Source organism: Perna viridis, chromosome 6 (genome assembly GCF_037379345.1).
Source record: "Perna viridis isolate PV_CMFRI_1.1 ecotype Kerala chromosome 6, ASM3737934v1, whole genome shotgun sequence".
NCBI classification, from domain to species: domain Eukaryota; kingdom Metazoa; phylum Mollusca; class Bivalvia; order Mytilida; family Mytilidae; genus Perna; species Perna viridis.
In genome coordinates, this window is record NC_142450.1 from 2,030,646 (window position 1) to 2,050,833 (window position 20,188).

At 32.6% G+C, this 20,188-nt stretch overlaps 1 protein-coding gene and 1 pseudogene across 9 annotated transcripts in view; one reads left to right on the plus strand and one right to left on the minus strand.

Moving 5' to 3' along the window:
* Positions 1-20,188, plus strand: part of LOC148613191 (uncharacterized) — a 164,652-nt gene that overhangs the window by 40,552 nt on the left and 103,912 nt on the right. For all 9 annotated transcript variants that reach the window (XM_088586413.1, XM_088586414.1, XM_088586420.1 and 6 more), the window contains 4 exons: positions 390-427; positions 3,819-3,973; positions 4,789-4,880; positions 12,126-12,166. In XM_088586413.1, coding sequence (XP_088442539.1) covers positions 390-427; positions 3,819-3,973; positions 4,789-4,880; positions 12,126-12,166 — 326 coding nt within the window. The remainder of the gene's footprint in view (positions 1-389; positions 428-3,818; positions 3,974-4,788; positions 4,881-12,125; positions 12,167-20,188) is intronic.
* On the minus strand, positions 16,873-19,938 carry LOC148613192 (uncharacterized; annotated as a pseudogene).

Sequence of the window (20,188 nt, forward strand, 5' to 3'; positions counted from 1 at the left end):
ACTGTCTGTTCTTTTAGCGTGGTGTTTTATTCTTATCATTAGGGCCTTTCATAGCTTGTTTTAAGGTGTATTACGCTTGTTGAAGACCTTTTGATGACCCGTGAAAGTATCTAGTTTTATTGGACTTAGATTATGTTGTTTTTTAGCATATCTGTTCTTTTTTCTATAAGTCCTGTTTTCTGTTATTAAAGCACTACGTATCTTTCTGTACTAAAGTGTTCTTTATAAATTAATATTATTATCATCAAATATTCATTCATAATAATTAACAGTTTAGATGTATACATATTAATATTAATACGGAGAGGACCGTTTTGGCTAGACTCAAGCTTCTTGTTTATCAAACTTACATTGAGATGATGATTGTGTTCATACATTGTATCTTTTAGATTATCCATATTGAGTGAAAGTATGAAGAAAAGGAAAGGTACATTTGCACATATACGTTCATTATTTAAAAGACCTTAGCTTTTAAATGTTTTTGTTTTGTTCATCATTCAGTGTCATCAATCATGTTTAAATAGAATTCAATATATTGTTATGAAGTTTATGTTGTATTATTTTCTATTGACTTGAACAGCCTAGATTTGTTTATTGTTGTACTAGTAATAAACAGGCTTTCAGAAGTTCAGTGAGAAGCCATCTGTAAATTATAAAATAAGTGACTCTCTTTCCAATACTTCACAGCAAAATTTGGTAAAGTAGATGGCTTCCTCTGTAATTACTTCACCTCAAAATTTGGTAAAGAAGGTGGCTTCGTCTATAATTACTTAATTAATAAATATGAAAAACAAATGTTGCAATTTTCCTTGACAAATAATTGAAAAGGCTTTGCGATATCATAAATCCATTTTAGTTCAGTGATTGTCTTCTAAAGTTAAAGAAAGAAACCATTCTTTTTTCATTGAAGTCAGATTGGTTTCAGAGTTATAGAACTTTTAAACATTAAAAAAAGGGTACAGGTGTACATTATCATATATGTGTTAGAATAAGTGTTTACTGATTATCTAATCAAACATCACTCCTATTTGTTTGATAAAATGAGAGGAGGTCTTTCACCATTTGTCACCTTTCAACCTAAACTGGACTATCAAATCAGAATTTATTTCAAAGATTTAAGGCCATAGTATAAAAAATTCCTAGATTTCTTAGCCCCATCTGACCTGATTGTTCATGCCCACCCCATGTTTTTTTTATTTCAAAAATTGGTTTTGAAAAAATGGTCCTCAACCCAAATATCTGGAAATATTTCATGTCTTGTCCAGACCCACTTTATAATTATTGTTATTTTGTAACTTTTTTTTTTTTTTTTTTTAGAAAAGTTGGATAAGAATTTGGGAATTGGTTTATTATGACCTTAAAAGTAGCCAATTGAAATTCTGATAGCATGAAAAATGGCCATTATCAAACTTTTAGTCCTTGACACAGCATATTGTTTTGTAAACATATATTTCACTTTAGTTTTGGCTATTGCTATAAGAATAATTTTACAAACTTCAAGATGGTGTGTTGTCAATAAATTGGAATAATACGAAAGTAAATGAGTCTCTTTTTCCATGTATGCCTATATATAAGCAAAGATAAGTATTTTAAAAGGAGTTAAATAATCATGGTCAAACATTTATATAAGGATTCTTGATTAAGGTTGATCATAGATGCATGAGGAAAAGTTCACCACAAATTTGAAATGAATGGAAAGGGAGATAACTCAATTTATCATTCTCCTGTAAAGCTGGATGTCAACTAATTTGTTCACTGGATAAGCATAGAGCATTTGTTTAAGTTCACTATGTCCTCCCCCTCCCCACTTTGATGGGTAGACATGTTTGTTTCACCCTGTCTATTTGTTTGACACACTTTTGTAAGTGCCTGTGGAAACAACAGTACCAAATTTCATGAAACTATGTATGTAGTTAGGAAATAAAATGTACATGTAGTTCTGCATATTACCAGGTAATTATGATACTCTGAAATTTTGGGAGAGTTATATCCCTTTGAACTTAGAATGTAAGGAGGGATATGTTTTTGGAGACAAAAACTAACTTTAATTTTTTATGCCTGTCTTTTTAGTGATGTTTAATGTTTCACTGTAATGCACAAAAACTTAGGAAGACCTTAAGTAGTTTATTTCTTCTTTTTTTTAAACAGAAGTTCTACTGGTTTTCATGTTTTAGGCCATGAAATCAAATTCACTCTCAAGGAGGTAGACCTAGGGTAAGGGACATAAATCTTGAAATCTGTGATATGTTTGTATCATGTCAATTTCACCCAAGCCTTTTAAGCTTTTGTTTGAAGCAGAATAAAATTAAACCAAGTTAATTAGATGCTTACATAAGATGGATGTAAAATGCTGCATACAAACATTCCAATGATTTTTAAGAATTGTGTCCCTTACCCAAGGTCTACCTCATTAAGTGTTCAGTTTTGATAGAAAATAATAATATTCTTATGAAATCCACTAACCAATCAAATTTATTGCATGATGCATTTTTTAATCCAATGAATATATGTAAGTTTAAAATGCTTTGAAGAAATGATTTTGTCTCATACTAATGCAAAAATTACCTTGCCCGGGGTAGAAACAAAATTAGATAAATAAACTTAAAAGATTGAGAGAAAGAAGTTTTCAATGTTTTTTGGGAAGTCTTGGTATTTCATGTTGTTAATACTTTTAGACATAGGTAAATAATTTAATGTTAATGTTTATCTCTCATCTGAGTAAGATAGCTTAGTATTGTGATGTCAATCAAGTAATTCCAAAATAAATAAGACTTAGATGAAGGGACAAACCTTAAATTTGACTTTAATCAATTAGAAATTTAATTACAAGGATTGTGTAAGTTTTCAACCCAAATTATTCTCACATAATCAACTTTGGCACAGTTTACGCTTGTTCATAAACTGCTTTGTGGTTCATGTAGCACAAATTGCCCCGAAATTGGTTGTTTCACATAACCTGGTCAAAAATAAAAAATAAAAAAAAACTTAAATAACCAAATGTTGTGGCAACAAGACCCATCTTTAAGTCGTAAAATGCACGAAAAAGTACATAGTACATATATATCCTGAATGCTTGATGTTATTAAAAATGCTCTGTATTCATGTAATATAGAATAATATAGTTAATACTATTTCTAACACTTCTTATGAAAGTTGCATCTTTCTTGAATGTTGGCAATGAATGCTTTATTGGTCATTGCTAATTTGCTGAACGGAAACACATTATTGTAAATGGCCAAGGCAAAAAATATATTAGTTTAAGGTTACATTGGAATAAAAAAAATGGGTAGGTAGGTAAAATTATTTTATTTTTTAATTATTTTATATAAGCACATGTTGGAGGATTCCTTGACTTAAATTGTTTAATTGTGCTCAATTGAAAAATCATAGTTTTGCAGCATTTCATAAAAATACAAATTAAAGTTTGCTAAGGTAGGTAGGGTAACCTTAAAAAGACATTTTCTTTTTTTGGCCTATGTTATGATTTTTGATTTAAAGTTAACCACTGTATTAATCTCCTAAGGTAGCCCTGTTTTGACATGCTTGATTTTTCAGTTTCTTTCCCTAAAAACAAAGGCATAGGGCATCTTAATATTTTAGAAATGGAAGTAAAAAGCCTGTAACCTAAACTGAGTTTGCTAAAATCTATTTTCTGCTGGTGGTCCTTCAAGAAATCCTGTCAGTCCCATCTCTATTGCAAAATTAACAACTATTTCTAGTCCTGAACAAATCATGCTATAATTTGTCAGTCAGGACCGACTGGACCAACCATTTTCCTTTACTCTTGTATTATAGTCATGCATGCTATGTTTATTCAGAAGAGAATGCAATGCTTAGAAGAATGCAGCATGATTCCCGTAGCATGTTGGTAGAATGTGATCGTGATTTGCAGAATCTTGGGGATCACAGACTCCTGATTCTCAAAGACAATTTGGAAGAAGAGAAGATGCTGGTCAAAAACTTAAAGAAAGAGGTTAGTTGTAGATTAAAATTTAAAGTTTTTCAGATCTGCTAATTCCTAAAAGTTCTTACAAAATATCTATGAAGGAAAAAAAAAATTAACATTTTTCTTATTCATACTTCATTTGCATGATGTTAATATCCCACCACACGCACTGGTATTTTTCAATATTTAAGAAAGGGGAGTAAAATGTCTGCCTGTGACCTAAACCTGAGTTTGCAAAAACTGATGTTCTCTAGGTGGTCCTTCAAGAAATTTTGTCATTCCCATCTCTATTGCAAAATTCACAAGTATTGCCAGTCCTGAAGAAATAATGCTATAATTAGGGCCTCGCCTTATGCGGGTCGCCCTATAGTGATCAGTCCGTCCGTCTGTCCATAACAAATTTGTGTCCGCTCTATATCTAGAGAAACGTTATGATTTCATACTTTATACTTAACAGGTATATTAACCAACACCAAAGGGTGTGTCATAATGTATGTATAACTTCCTAGGTCAAAGGTCAAAACTGCTTACGAGACTATGTAATAACTTAAAATAATGCTTCATATCAGCTCGTTATTGACAGTGGGGCCCACAAAGATGGCTCCCATCTCAATGATATCTAGTTTTGTCAGTCAGGAACAACTGGACCGACCATTTTCCTTAACTCTGCTTGAAATTTTAAATTGTGATGTGGAGAATAATTTTTTTAGAATGTATTTGTCATCATTTTCAACTTCTTTAACCAATCAAATACTCCCTCAAATTACAAGAATTTTCATGTTTTTTTTTTTTTTTAACTTCAGATTGATTTCTTATTTAGAAATGTATTATTTTTGTTTCAGTTGGAAGAAAAAAGTAAAATTATTCAAAAATTTGAGAATGTGCAAGTTGATAATGCAAAGAATCTAGAAGAAGAAATTTCTCATTTAAAATTGTAAGTACTTATCAAAATAAAAAAAAATTAAAGATAATTGCTGAAACTTCTGTTTAATAGAAGTCCTAGATCTATGCATTGTAAGTGCATAATCTGTGTATATCTTGATCATAGTAGTTAAAATAAAGCTGAGAATGTGTACTTTAAAATCATATTTGTATTTAACTACAATTGTACAAAAGTGTATAAATATTGTTTACATGTATGAGTAATTTGTCTCCATTCTGTCAGTTATCAGAAAAGGTAAAAATGTAGATTTTTACCATTATTTATTCAAGTCAATTTTGTGAAAAATTCCTATAATCATTGTACCATTACCAGAATGATTTTGAAAACTTTATTTTCCAAGCTTCACATTGGTATGCAAGGTTAAGATGTCAATTGTAATCTAAAGGTTAGAATTGGTTAGTGAGACCATAGGTTAGAATTGGTTAGTGAGACCATTAGTTAGAATTGGTTAAGAATTGGTTAGTGAGACCATAAGTTTGGCTATCACTTTGTAAGGTCAACCACTGTTTTAGTCCAAGTTTATGGTGCTGAAATACTGAAAAAATGAGGAATGGGCATATTATGTACTTTAGTACATCAGTGCATTTTATTTTTCAAATTTCATTTATTTAATGCTTTCATTCAATGTAGCTACAATATATAAAATTATGTTAAATAAATTGCAAATTGCAATAGATGCTTTGCTGTTAGACTTGGTCACCATTAATTCTTCTGCAGCAAGATTTTCATTGTGAAATCAACATGACTGAAAGTTGTTATAGTGATTTTAAAATTTAACGTGTCAATATCTATGATCATATCGATTAGCAGATCCATCAGATCTCTGTTTAGAGGTGCTTCCATTCAATTTTAAATCTTTAATTAGATGATTAGTGGTGTTGGTCACTGTATGGCTATCAGGTAAAATATTCAATATCTGCTGTCAATGGTGTTGGTCACGCAGTATGGCTATCAGGTAAAATATTCAATATCTGCTGTCAATGGTGTTGGTCACGTAGTATGGCTATCAGGTAAAATATTCAGTATCTGCTGTCAATGGTGTTGGTCACGTAGTATGGCTATCAGGTAAAATATTCAATATCTGCTGTCAATGGTGTTGGTCACGTAGTATGGCTATCAGGTAAAATATTCAATATCTGCTGTCAATGGTGTTGGTCACTGTATGGCTATCATGTATATTCAATATCTGCTGTCAATGGTGTTGGTCACTTAGTATGGCTATCAGGTAAAACATTCAATATCTGCTGTCAATGGTGTTGGTCACGTAGTATGGCTATCAGGTAAAACATTCAATATCTGCTGTCAATGGTGTTGGTCACTGTATGGCTATCAGGTAAAATATTCAATATCTGCTGTCAATGATGTTGGTCACGTAGTATGGCTATCAGGTAAAATATTCAATATCTGCTGTCAATGGTGTTGGTCACTTAGTATGGCTATCAGGTAAAATATTCAATATCTGCTGTCAATGGTGTTGGTCACGTAGTATGGCTATCAGGTAAAATATTCAATATCTGCTGTCAATGGTGTTGGTCACTGTATGGCTATCAGGTAAAATATTCAATATCTGCTGTCAATGGTGTTGGTCACGTAGTATGGCTATCAGGTAAAATATTCAATATCTGCTGTCAATGGTGTTGGTCACGTAGTATGGCTATCAGGTAAAATATTCAATATCTGCTGTCAATGATGTTGGTCACGTAGTATGGCTATCAGGTAAAATATTCAATATCTGCTGTCAATGATGTTGTTCACGCAGTATGGCTATCAGGTAAAATATTCAATATCTGCTGTCAATGGTGTTGGTCACGCAGTATGGCTATCAGGTAAAATATTCAATATCTGCTGTCAATGGTGTTGGTCACGTAGTATGGCTATCAGGTAAAATATTCAATATCTGCTGTCAATGGTGTTGGTCACTTAGTATGTCAATCAGGTAAAATATTCAATATCTGCTGTCAATGGTGTTGGTCACGTAGTATGGCTATCAGGTAAAATATTCAATATCTGCTGTCAATGGTGTTGGTCACTTAGTATGGCTATCAGGTAAAACATTCAATATCTGCTGTCAATGGTGTTGGTCACGTAGTATGGCTATCAGGTAAAATATTCAATATCTGCTGTCAATGGTGTTGGTCACTTAGTATGGCTATCAGGTAAAATATTCAATATCTGCTGTCAATGGTGTTGGTCACTGTATGGCTATCAGGTAAAATATTCAATATCTGCTGTCAATGATGTTGGTCACGTAGTATGGCTATCAGGTAAAATATTCAATATCTGCTGTCAATGGTGTTGGTCTCTTAGTATGTCAATCAGGTAAAATATTCAATATCTGCTGTCAATGGTGTTGGTCACTGTATGGCTATCAGGTAAAATATTCAATATCTGCTGTCAATGGTGTTGGTCACTTAGTATGGCTATCAGATAAAACTTTCAATATCTGCTGTCAATGGTGTTGGTCACGTAGTATGGCTATCAGGTATATTCAATATCTGCTGTCAATGATGTTGGTCACTGTATGGCTATCAGGTATATTCAATATCTGCTGTCAATGGTGTTGGTCACTGTATGGCTATCGGGTAAAATATTCAATATCTGCTGTCAATGGTGTTGGTCTCTTAGTATGTCAATCAGGTAAAATATTCAATGTCTGCTTTGAATCGTGTTTTCAGTGCTATTAATAAAGTTTTGTTAATTTATGAATATTGAGAACAAGTCTTGTGTTCAGTCCATGCAGTACCATATTCATGGCATTGATTACTGTCTGGCTTCCTAGTGTCATGCTAAACAAATTAATATTTTGTTTGGTTAATGTTTCTATTTAAAAGAAATTAATCACTAACTCCATTTTATCATTGTTTTACCACAGGCTGGCCATCTATGTCCCATTTTTTTTACCCTGAGTAAAAGTGAGGGGTTAAATAACAACATAAATGACCAGCTCATGGTAAAGCAATGATAAAATGGAGTTTCCATGATTTATTTCGATTCTAGTAAGATTAGCTTCTTTATATTTTTAAGCTCACCTGGCCAAAGGCCATGTGACCTATTGCCATCACTTAGCGTCCGTTGTCGTAGTTGTCCATAGTCATTAACAATTCTTCTCTGACACTACAAAACCAATTGAACTAAACTTGGTATGAATGTTTCTTAGGGTATCCTGCATAGAACTAATATGGGGACTTTTTATTCATCAAAAAGCATGGTCACTGTTACTTAAAATAGAACATAGGGGTCAGACAGTAGTTTTGTGCATGTATCTCAAAAACATTTAGGTTTAGCTAAATTCTGACAGGGATAAAAAATCTACCCTTTTTCAATGTTATTTATTTAAAAAATCTTCTCCTCTGACACTACTTGACTAATTGGAAGCAAACCTAGTAGGAGTGTTCCCTGGGGTATCCTGCATCAAACTATTTTAGGGATTTTTGATCCGTCAAGAAACACTACCGCTGTTACTAAAAATAGAACATAGGGATCAGACAGTAGATTTTGCATATCGCTCCAAAATATTTAGTTTGAGCCAAATCCTGACTGCAATAAAGGTGTTCAGTATAATGATGAGATCTATCTGTGGTGAAATTTTGGCTTTAATCTGTGAGGCCATTTGGATTTATTGCCCTTTTTTGATTTTTTTTTTGCTCTTTTTAATGTTATTTCTTTTAAAAAAATCTTCTCCTCTGACACTGCTTTATGAATTGGAACCAAACTTGGTATGAATGTTTCCTTTGGTATTCTGCATAGAACTGATATGGGGATTTTATATGCATCAAAAAGCATTGCCACTATTACTGAAATAGAACATAGGGGCCAGACAGTAGTTTTTTGCATATATTTCCAAAACTGTTAGGTTTAGCCAAATTCTTTCATTGCTGAAGTTATCTTTATGATAAGGCTGACAAAAGTCTATTCCTAAGCGTTATTGTCTTTAAAAGGTGAAAAATGACGTTTTTTGTACAGTTTTCAGCCAATATCTTGAAACTATGATAGATAGAATGAAACTTTCAGTAAATGAAATGATCCTTATAATAAGTCCTACGGTTAAAAAACGGAAAGCTGATAAAGAGGCATCAGAAAGGGAGACGGAATCGATTGTCACAGAGTCAAACGCTCATATAAAGAATAAAGATCTGAAATACAAGAGGGACAAATGTAAAAGAACATTTATAAACTCATGGGTAGATGATTTTCCCTGGGTTGTTTTTGATGATAATGTTGAGGAAATATACTGCAAATGTTGTAGAAAATCCATTTGTCTGATAGAAAGGATGCCCTTACTAGGGGTACTAAAGGCCTACGCATAGATCCACTCAAGATTCACAACAAACGTTTGAGCGTAGGTTGTGTGTTAAGCATTGGTTTAAGGAACTTATTGACCCCATGTCAACTGCTGGTCCTTCTCAGGCTGTTGCAGACACCCCGATAGCCAAATCTTTCTTAAAATTAGATGAAAATCAGCCACATAAACCATGATGGTGGTGTATTTTTTTCCTTGCTAAAATGCATTCAACAGGAGTTGAAAACATTCTTTGCTAAAACTATGCCAAGATAGAGTAGTGAAAAGAGAGAATGGTTTTATAGAAAATAAAAATGTACCATTTATAATTGATTAAATCTGTTTTCACCATCCTGGACCTAATTAATATATAGGATATGATTAAGACTGTTTTAGAAATACATAGGATACCATTAAGGCTAAAAGTCATCTTTTATTTTTATTTCATGCATCACTATGTACTATAGGAATAAATCTGTTCTATAAACAGCTACCAGATAGAATCCTCAATTTTAGTTGATTTCCATTTTCAGGCCTTTCATTAAAAGGCGGTACCAGGTAATTTTAATCTCCTAAGCCACTGAAAGGTACCTCCTGAATTTTAAAATTTCATATATGTTTATAAAAGAAAACATGAAAAGTACTTCCTACAAAACCAAAGGTACCTGCATTGCCAAAAAAGTAATGAAATCCCTGCATTTTATACTCAAATAAACTTCTACCCAATTTGTAATAGTATTGGGCATAGGCTAGTGGTTGCCAAAACCCTGAGTTTTAATTATTTCCATTATATATTCCAACAAAGTTCAACCCCATTTTTGTTAGTTTTGGACATAGGTGTACATGCCATCCTTTATGATATGTCTGCAATTTTTATGAATTTCGGGTAGAATATATGGTCTCAACAGTTAAGTATTTACAGATTTCCAATTGTTTCCAGTCTGAGCCATTCAGGTTTAGAAATCATGTTCTGATTGATTGGTGATTGGATGCTTTTCAGATGCTATTAAAATTAGCACAGTGGGGATTCGGAGCATCCAGTGCATTCAGGTTTCACGAATGTTCGGCCAACATTTTTCTTAATCTGTTTTACTGGATTTCTTTTTTTTTTAAATTGGGTAGAAGGGAGCGAATAAAAATAAGTCAAAATCTTGGCGAGTTGATGGAAAAAATAAAAATAAAAGAAATTTATTATCGATATATTTTGCTATATTCTAAATGTGCAAAAAGTGAAAAAGTAAAAAATACACACAAATTTGGACTCACCCATTTTCAACATATGAGTTGGTGTCTTTCCACCAGTCTTTCTTTTAATTGTAGCTGACAAGGTCGAAAATATCATGGATGACTCTAATATCAAATTAGACAAAAAGATTCCCATTAGCATGATAGGGTTGATGACTTCTTTGCTTTTTAGATTGAACCAAAATTGGCTGAAAATATTAGGTAGTTTAGGATACATGTATAGATTTCTTTTTTGACATGATAAAACAAAGGCATTCATTCAATGACAACTTTAATAGTGACTAGAAATTACATGTAGAAACAACACAGGATCAACAGAGCAATTTTTTAGAATGACTAGAACATTTACATTTGAAAAAGAATAGATATGGTATAATGCAGCACACTGCTATTGCATACAACAGTAAATTTATAACCTTCAGTGGTCACAACAAGACCTTTAACATGTGGAGTAATCATCTAAACAGTGAGCTCTGAAAGACCCCAAAATAAAGGGCAGGTGGAATCAAATAAGCTCTAGGCGCCTTCTCATTGATAATCTTCTCAATTATTTCGTTTATAGATAGAGAAAGATTCACTTTTCTGATAGTGAATTTCCCATTAATAACAAGTTTGAAATAATTGTGAGCTGACCCCTCGACTGCGTTGTTGTTATGGTCGGCCGTTGACCTTCAGTGTTTTTTATTACGAAAGATAAATGCCAAGAGCTTTGGATAGCTTACTTAAATAAATTGATCGCTGATTGGTCGCTTCCTTTTGACTTGTCCATAGAAAACTCCTGAAGTATTTTCTTTTATTTTTAGCATGGGATTTTCTTGCAAATATTCCAGGAGACGGAATATACAAAAATAAAACGACATTCACATACTTTTATTTTTATTTTATTTTTGGCTAAAATAGGATCAATGATCCCGTAAAACAGATGATATGTTGGCCTTATTGAATTGGTTATTATAAATCTTATTGTTTCTGAATAGTGAACGAAACATGTTTTCATCCAAGACAAAGTTGAGGTGTCATTTTCAGTTTTAATGATCATTACTGACAAAAGTGTCAAACTAAGGACAACTGAACTATTTTTTACTGATTGTATTAAAAAGGGATTCCCATCTATGTATAGGGCTAGTTGCTAAAGTTGCAGACTAAGTAACTGCCTGATATTTACTTAGATCTATACTTAACATTGTTATATATAATGAGGTAATGGCTCCCTGGATATTTCTCATGACAAAATAGATTTCTTGAGAAAATATGATTTTGCTACACCTTACATTCTGCTTGCTTTACTGTGAAATAGTTCAGCAATCCTTTGACAGTAGAACTAGCTGTTAGAAATGATGATTGGAAGTCAATAGAATTATCTAACATATTGTCAATTCCTCTATGTATCTGGATTAACTCAATATCAAGGTTTTGTTTCTATCTAAGAAGACAATTGACCATATCATTTGTTACTCAGAAGAAATTTAGAAATTTTATGAACTTTTATACTGATTTTGTTTAAAAATGGGGTGTTGCTCTTCAAGGAGGAATTTTAGCTATGGCAAATTGGAAAAACAGTAAGTAAATAATAAGTGAGAAAGGGATTATAATTTTATTCTTACTATTACTGGTATATTATTTTAAACTTAATTATTTAAGTTGTTTTTTTACTGCTGTTTATTTTCAATTGAAAAATGGAATTGTGTTAATAATAATAATGTTATTTTCAGGACTAATGCTGAGTTGACAGAAAAGTGCTATAAGGCAGAAGGTAAGGCAAAGTTTTTTCTTCTCAAATTTTAAGTACCATTCTACATAAAATTCAGGCATTGACTGGTAAAGTGATTCATGGTGTAGAAAAACCCATGAAACAAGCAATACTTTTTGGTCAACATATGCTATACTTTCACATAACAACAATCATTCCTGCATTCAGATCTGCACTTTTTAGAAAATCATATATTCATCTCCCACTAAAATCAACCAAATGGAGCCAAATCAAGACTGATAACTTGCTAATGAAACAAAATCAGAGAAGATAACTCTTGAAAAGTGCAAATTTAATGTACAATCTAATTCTTATCTTAAAAACACAACAACCAAATGAAAAACTAAGACTTGTTATGTTTTCAATAACTGTTTCTGAACAAGAAATAAAACTGAATCTGGTGGGTTTTTTACATGCATGAATCACCTTCTGGCTGATTTTTTGAAAGACTGCTACTTAAAGTAATAGGTATATTGATGCATTTTGTTACCAGGAATAAGTACCTTATTTCAGGAATTATTTTTCTTTATTTATTGCATTTCCTCTGTCAAAGTTTTGTTTTGTTGAAAGAAGGAGTTAAAGAAGAATGAACAGATATTAAAACATACTGTTGAAAAATTCCATTACTGTCAATGTACTATCCAATTTTGACTTTTTTATGGTGATTTTCAAATTTACTGTAACTCGAGAATCCCTTGTACAAAAAACTTAACACAATTTTTCTTACAATAGTCTTTTTTGGAGAAAATTTGATTTTAAAGTTGGCAAGGTATGGGATTTTTTTCACAAGTTACTCTGTAACTTGAGAACCATTTGTTAAATTAACAGTACACAATTATTTGGTATTATGTGCAAAAGGTCTGTACCTTATATTATAAATTTTATCGATCTATGCTCTAGCATCTCATTTGTGAGAAGTCTATAGTACATAAATCTATGTTTTGCTACCCAAATATCTCATTTATAGGAAGTTTAACATTGTACAAAATTTCCTGCTTTTTAAGGGTTCACTTCATTATAATATATGATATGTGTTATATCAGTAATCAAGAGAATCAAGATCCTATTAGAAATAAGAAGAATGTAATCCAGGGACAAAGACCAGACAGGGAAAACAGAAAAACACAACAAAGAACATAAAATAACCAAAATAAAATGTACAAACAACAAAAGTGAATGAGCAACTCTGACTCAGCTAAAAACTTTGAACATCAACTTGTAATTTCCCCCAATCATGGGAACGGGTGTATCATGCACCCATTGTGCAATTGTTCATTACAAACAAGGGGTCATTTAATCGATAGCAAGAGTGATGAAGTGGTACTGTGTAAATCTTGTTAAGAGTAGTAATTTATAAATTGTCTGAATTTTTGTGGAGATTAGTTAATTATAAACAGTGTGGAGTCATACTGTGTTGGTTAAATAGTAAGTATTTATAATAATCTGAATTATATCTCCCCAAATTAGATACCTTGCTAATCACTAAGCCTTATGCCTGATCAAATCAATGTTTTTAAAAACTGCTGTGGTACAAGTGTATGTGGTGCTCATGCAGGGGTAAAAGTTGGGAAATACTAGCTGTTTTGTTCAATATTTTCTATATGTTCAACTAAATTTTACTCAAAGGTTTGGTAGCCCAGCTCAAAATCTGGGTGACTGCAATTTTTTACCTCTGTCATGATGCAAAAGGTGACTCTAATTATAATAACCCCAGAAAAATTTTGGGGAGAATATATAGGAATCACCCAGTCTACCTACAATGTATTGGTGTATTTGTCCATTCATGTTTCTTGTAAGGAGGGTTTTCAATAAGAGCTGGCATCGGGCGAAATGTCGCCATTTCAAAAGACGGAAATTGCCGGTTCAAATGCTTAACCAATAAATATTTTTGAAGAAAATAAAATAAAACACAGTTTTTTATTAACCTTTTGTCTTTTGGGTTGTTAGTTTCATAAATTTTACAAATACGATGACTTTTTATAACCGACTGAACCATCACGTCTGTCGGGAGTGTTTACTTAAAATCGGAGTCACTTAAACGTTTTACTGCATTCAAATGAGCTATTCAATCAATCACCTGAATGATTCAGATTGTTAATGGCAAAATCAAAAGAGACATCGAAATAAAAACTATGTTATGCATGGATAGTTCACGAGAGACCAAATTGAAAAGTTTTAGGAGGCAATTTTTTTAATGTCAAAAATTAAATGAAATGAGAAGAACAACAAAGATCAATGATTTCTTTATCAGTAAAAAGACGAAATCACTGGAACCATTAACAGATATGACTTTTAAAGTTTTGTGAAATTATTAGATTTCAAAGAAGGTTTGTACAGTCTCATGTTTATATAGATGAGGCCTGCCCAAGCTTGCCTTCCACGCCCTTTTTATAATTTAACAAGTATTTCATCAATTATTACCACCCTTTAACTCTTGGGGAGGGAAGGGGGTTGAAAAAAGTGCCTAGACTAGGAGGGGTGCTGTCCAATTTTTTTTTAAAGTTTGGACCTTTTCTCTCCAGTTAGTACTGGGACTAGTAGTAGTCGACTAATAGTAGATAGCTATGGTTTTTCACTGCCCATTTGTTGTGGATGGGGCCAACAAAAAAGCCTATGATCAGGAGGAATGCTTTCCATTTTTTATTTTTAGTTGGACTTTTACCCACAAGTTTTGCTAAAAAAGGAGGGAAGGTAAAAACCAAGGCTAGGGAAAAGGCTCTCTTAATATTTTTCTGTTTTATTTTCCCCTTTCTGATCATATGCCCTCTTGTTGAAAAAAGAACCAATGTAATGATGGGTCCTGCCTTAGTTCGAATTTTTTTTTTTAATTAACCGTTCTCAAATGGAAGCCTTGGTTTAAAGTGCTGACCCCAGTGCTGGCTAAGATGAGGGTGGAAATTTTCCCTCTTCAGCATATATGTCCTTTCCCGGCCAGGTATGCATGTTTTTATTGAAATAGAACATGTGAGAATAGTATTTTTTTTTCTTCTAAAAACTGAAATTATTGGCAAGTTTTGGATACCCAAATGTTTTGAATATAAGCTAATGCTTCACTGACAACTGTTCAATATATAAAATCTGCATTTGTTGCATTTAAAGTTTTATTTCTTCACTAAGTTTAAATGTATGTGTAGAGAAGGAATAATATTATGCTACCTTAATTTCTTCATAATTGAGTTGATTGTTTATTTAATACTTTTTGAGGGTTTTGACTGGTCAGATTTATGATCCAGATTATGAGGACCTTTCTTCTTTACTCAACTTAATTGTATTGATTTCTTGGTAATCTTGGTGATGAATGTCAGCTGCTTTCTTACCTTTTGAAAATATATGGCAATATGACTTGATTACAATTAAGGTCAGTATATCAGATCTTTTTTATTTGATCAGCAATATCACATTTTACTATTAAAATGAAATGGGTGTAAGCAGTTATGGGCAACTGTACGTCCTTCAACAATGAGAAAAACCCATACCGTCTGCTCGGCTTTTTTTCTAATAAAAAAAAGTTAAAACAAATATTATTCCTATGAAATCTCATTTTTTTATACACTTGTAAACAGTCTGAAAATGCCTCAGAATGCACCAATTTCAATGTAAGCCAACAATTTTTTTTTTTTTTTTTGGAGGGAGGGGAGCCCCCCCCCCCCGAACCCCCTTTTGGTTGAGCCACTTCAAATTAGTGAACAGCTTGTTCACTAATTTCTTATTGAATACCCTGGTAAGTGCAGCTTCTCTTAAACCACTTCAGTAGTTTTTGATAAAATTTTATAGGAAGATTTGACCTTTTATATAGATGTGCATGAAGGCATATCATACTGTCAGAGGACTCCTAAGGGAGATATTTAACTTTAGAGTTTTATATTGAACTCTATTGGAATTGGTGTCAATACATTCATTGTTGGCTTGCTTACAGTATTTCCAGTTCAATCAGTCAAGGTTTGTCATATAAAAATGCATTCAATACCAATGGTTTTGTTCACCTTAAATTACTTCCGAAATAAGGCTATTTTTCTTGATGAAAGTTTCCCAGTTTTTTTTTTCCCCTAAAATGGCTAAAATGATCATAAATAAGATAAAACCTATTTCCCAACTGGCATTTTAAATTATAGGTTGAATATCGTGTTTCAGTTCAAAATTACACTGATTAGTTATTTTGACTTCTCTTTTTCTTGACATCATCTATAAAATAAATCATCTTCACTACAAAGGAGAAGGTACGTTTTTGACGAAAATCGGCCCTGATCTTAAATTTTCAAAAAATATGTTTTTGAGTAAAATCGGGTTCAGACGTTATTAAAAATAGAAATTTAGAAGTTGTATACCTGGGGGATCTTATATGGTGCCGTAAAATAAGGAACCAATATTTTGTTGTTACCTAAAAAACAACGTTTTGAGGGATGTCATTTCAAAAAGGGTGGTCGTACATAAAGTATTACGCCACTGTAAATTCTACATTACTATCTCCTTAAAAAAAATAATAATTAAGAACAGCGGTTTACTTAAAATCACAATAATTAACATTCATATTATTGAATTCAAATATACATTTACAATATGTTTTGTATGGGATATTTCTCAAAATCGTATTTTTGAGATAACTGAAAAAATCAAAATCATTAATACAGACAATTATTTCTAAATGTGCAGTTTGATCAATAGAATATGAAGTTAAACATTTTGTAAGTTATTCTTCCGTGAATTCGCCCTCAGTCATTGGCATCCACAGCATCTGGAATTTGTGAAGCATCGTCAATATATTCTAACCACTTTTTACTACCATCAAGTCTGAGACCAGAATGTCTGGCATAAGCAAGGTACCATATGACGCTTGTAATATGAGCACAAGGTCCTACGACTCTTGCTCCCATTTTGCATTGACAATACCAGGCCAAAACTGCACCCTCGGCGTATTTTATCCAGCAAATATACTGTTTGCTTGTAACATGCCTACTCTGGATTTTCGCTGACAACAAATCCTGTTGTTGTTTACATACTCTTATTTCATAAGTTCCATCTTCTTTTAAATGTTCTCGGGTGTAACTTTTTGCCAACTTTACTTGATGCACGCATAATGTTAAAGCTCTTATTTCGTCTTCTGTATATACTGGAAAATCATTAAGTTCCTCTGTATTATCTATTGATTTCCATTGTGACGGCTTTTTAGTTAACTCAATAACTTGGTCTTTCAATGTATTCCTTGAGATGAAAGGTGAAGCATTTTTTTTGCCAGCAAAATATCTTCATCGCTTCCTATGCTGAGTGCTGGTCTAAAATTGAAAAAAAAAACACGATGTTCGTCACCTTATTCATGTAGATTGTATACATGTAATCAAGGATCTTGTTCAAATATAGCAAGTGAGAAAAGCTGCGAAAATGTCTTTATCCTATCCATTTCCGATTTATGTAAAACTTCCCATTTCAGTAAGATATACTTTACAATTATATAAGGCAATCGTAAATCTACGGATATGTAATTTATTCCTACAAAGACTGTCAATACATGCTTTCATAATTATTAGCACTGTTAAGAGATCTTATAAAGATTAGCTTTGGTAGAGAAAATTGCTCTAAGACAGACAAAAAAAAAGAAAAACAAACAAAAAACATGACAACAAATGAAGCACAGCTAATTACCTGTACTTGTTGCAGATAGCACTAATTATTTTGACATATTCTCCAATATAAGGCAGCTGTGTATTGGGTATTGTTTTGTCAAAATATCGCCAGGTTTTTATCCTTCCATTGACGGATTCAACCACTCATCTGATCTACAACCAAAAAGAGCTATAATGATTGAAGGCCATAGAATTCACTGCTCTAAGAATTGCTTTTTAAGGATTTACCTAGTTTAGGAAAGGACGTGTAGTGCTAAGAATTGCTTTTTAAGGATTTACCTAGTTTACGAAAGGATGTGTATTGGCCGATGCATGTTTACAACCCAGTAGAAAAATCGCAAGAGAAGAGATGTCTTCATACTTAAAATAAATATTGTACATGTACATAAGTGATGTGATTTTGCCTTGTAGACATAATATAGTATACATTGTATACAGTAATATCATTCACTATTTTGAACAAAAACTGGTAGAGAAAAGAAAGGTACGACGACTTTCGGTAGATTTATTCGGATTAATTTTTATTTTCACCTTATTAATCGATAAAATATTTTTTAGCATACATCAATCCAATGTTTATATTTCAAAATATACAAAAGCATAATGTTCGGATCATCATCATGATAAAAATATTTATATATAAAAAAAGGTTTGAGTTCAAAATACTTATTTTTAAATTGTTCTAAGCTACCCTGTCAAAATCAAATCAGTATAGTTGTCTCCTACAACAATTAATGCGCCAACAAAACTTCAAACAAAGCATATAGAAACTACTTCTTGATTTTTAATACAATGTACAGATAACACTGATGGACTGGGTTAAATATATTTTTTGAATAATTACCTTAGTTACTAATCTTGAATTGTTAGCATCTTCTACCGAGTGCTGTTTTTGTCCCTTTTGTAGAAATGATGGCATTTCCATTTTGATCCCAATTTGTTCAAGTATCTCCTCCGAGTCTCTAAACCCGCAGTCAACCACAAACACATCGCCTTCATGCAACCAGGATTTCATTTCTTGCACATTTGTTGAAATAATATGTTTAAGAATATTTGCATCTGAGTTTTTTCCATCAGCTAGATACGGCCCTAAAACGGCTTTTATATAACCCGTTGTAGTCATGATCATTATAGGCTTCACTAAAGGGCGATGCTTGTGCATGCTATATGATCTTCTTTGAAATTCAAAATCTGCGCTTTTCTGCACATATACATACGTCCCATCAAGAACAAGTATTGCTTTGTCATCAAGCGAAGTTCCTGGTGTAAGTAACTCCTTTGCTAATGGCCATGTGGGTTTTTAATAACAGTTTCCCGTGTCATATGATTGAAACCGAGATATTTCGGTACAAAGCTGGTGCTCAAAGAACGTCGAGCAGATGAAATAGCCCTCCATATCTGCAAAAGATGAACAAAATCATGACTTAGAAAGTAAAATATCATTACGTAGACTGAAGATATGAACTTGTACATAAACGTGATCAGTTACAGTAAGATGCGCAAATATGTGTCACTTAGCTACAACTTGCTTAAGCATACAGAAGTACCAGCCGTTATAATACGTACAAGTTGGTTGATAAAGACATATTGCATGACAGAAAATTGAAATCTGTAATCGTAACAAATACCCAATTACAACAGTGAAATGTGAAACAGTTCTTTGGAAAATTTGACGAAATCCTTTGTTACAGACGGACGAATGATGAACTGACAGACGGACAGAGACCGAAAACATCAATTTTCAAACTGAGCGGGGTATGATAAGAAGCGGCTTAAATACACCTCATACATGTATATGTTGCCTGAAAGAATTAAAAATTTATAATAGAATATTTTAAGTAATCGGAACATGCATAAAAATGAAATAAAATAATTTGCGTTTACCTGTTCTTTTGTCATATTGAACATTGCACCCAATAAATTGTTGTCCATCCCAGATTTCAGTTCGGTTAACAATACTGCAACACAAGTTCTTGTACTTCTAGACCTAGAATTGTTGATGTCTGTAACGTAGGTCATTAGATCATCAAATTCTTCTTTGGCTAAACCAGTCAATGTCTTATACTCTTCATTGGACAATCCATAGAGTGATTCAAAGTCTAAACACTTTTCACCTTTAGCATTTGCCTCTTCTCTCAATTGTTGTATCGGTTCCATTATTGTGGTTTTGTTGACACAAGACTGATCAAATAAAGACTGGACATTCTTTACATCTTCAATGATGTCATTCGTGACATGGCAAGGGCAACACCGAGAACCTTTAGGAGTCAAAATATTGTATATCATGAACACTTTAAACCAGCAGAAACAACTATCAGTTTTGGACCTGGTTTCCTGCATATAATACAGTAAGCTTGAGATTTTGCTGTGCTTTGTATTGGTAAACTGACTGATGGTGGACTTGAAA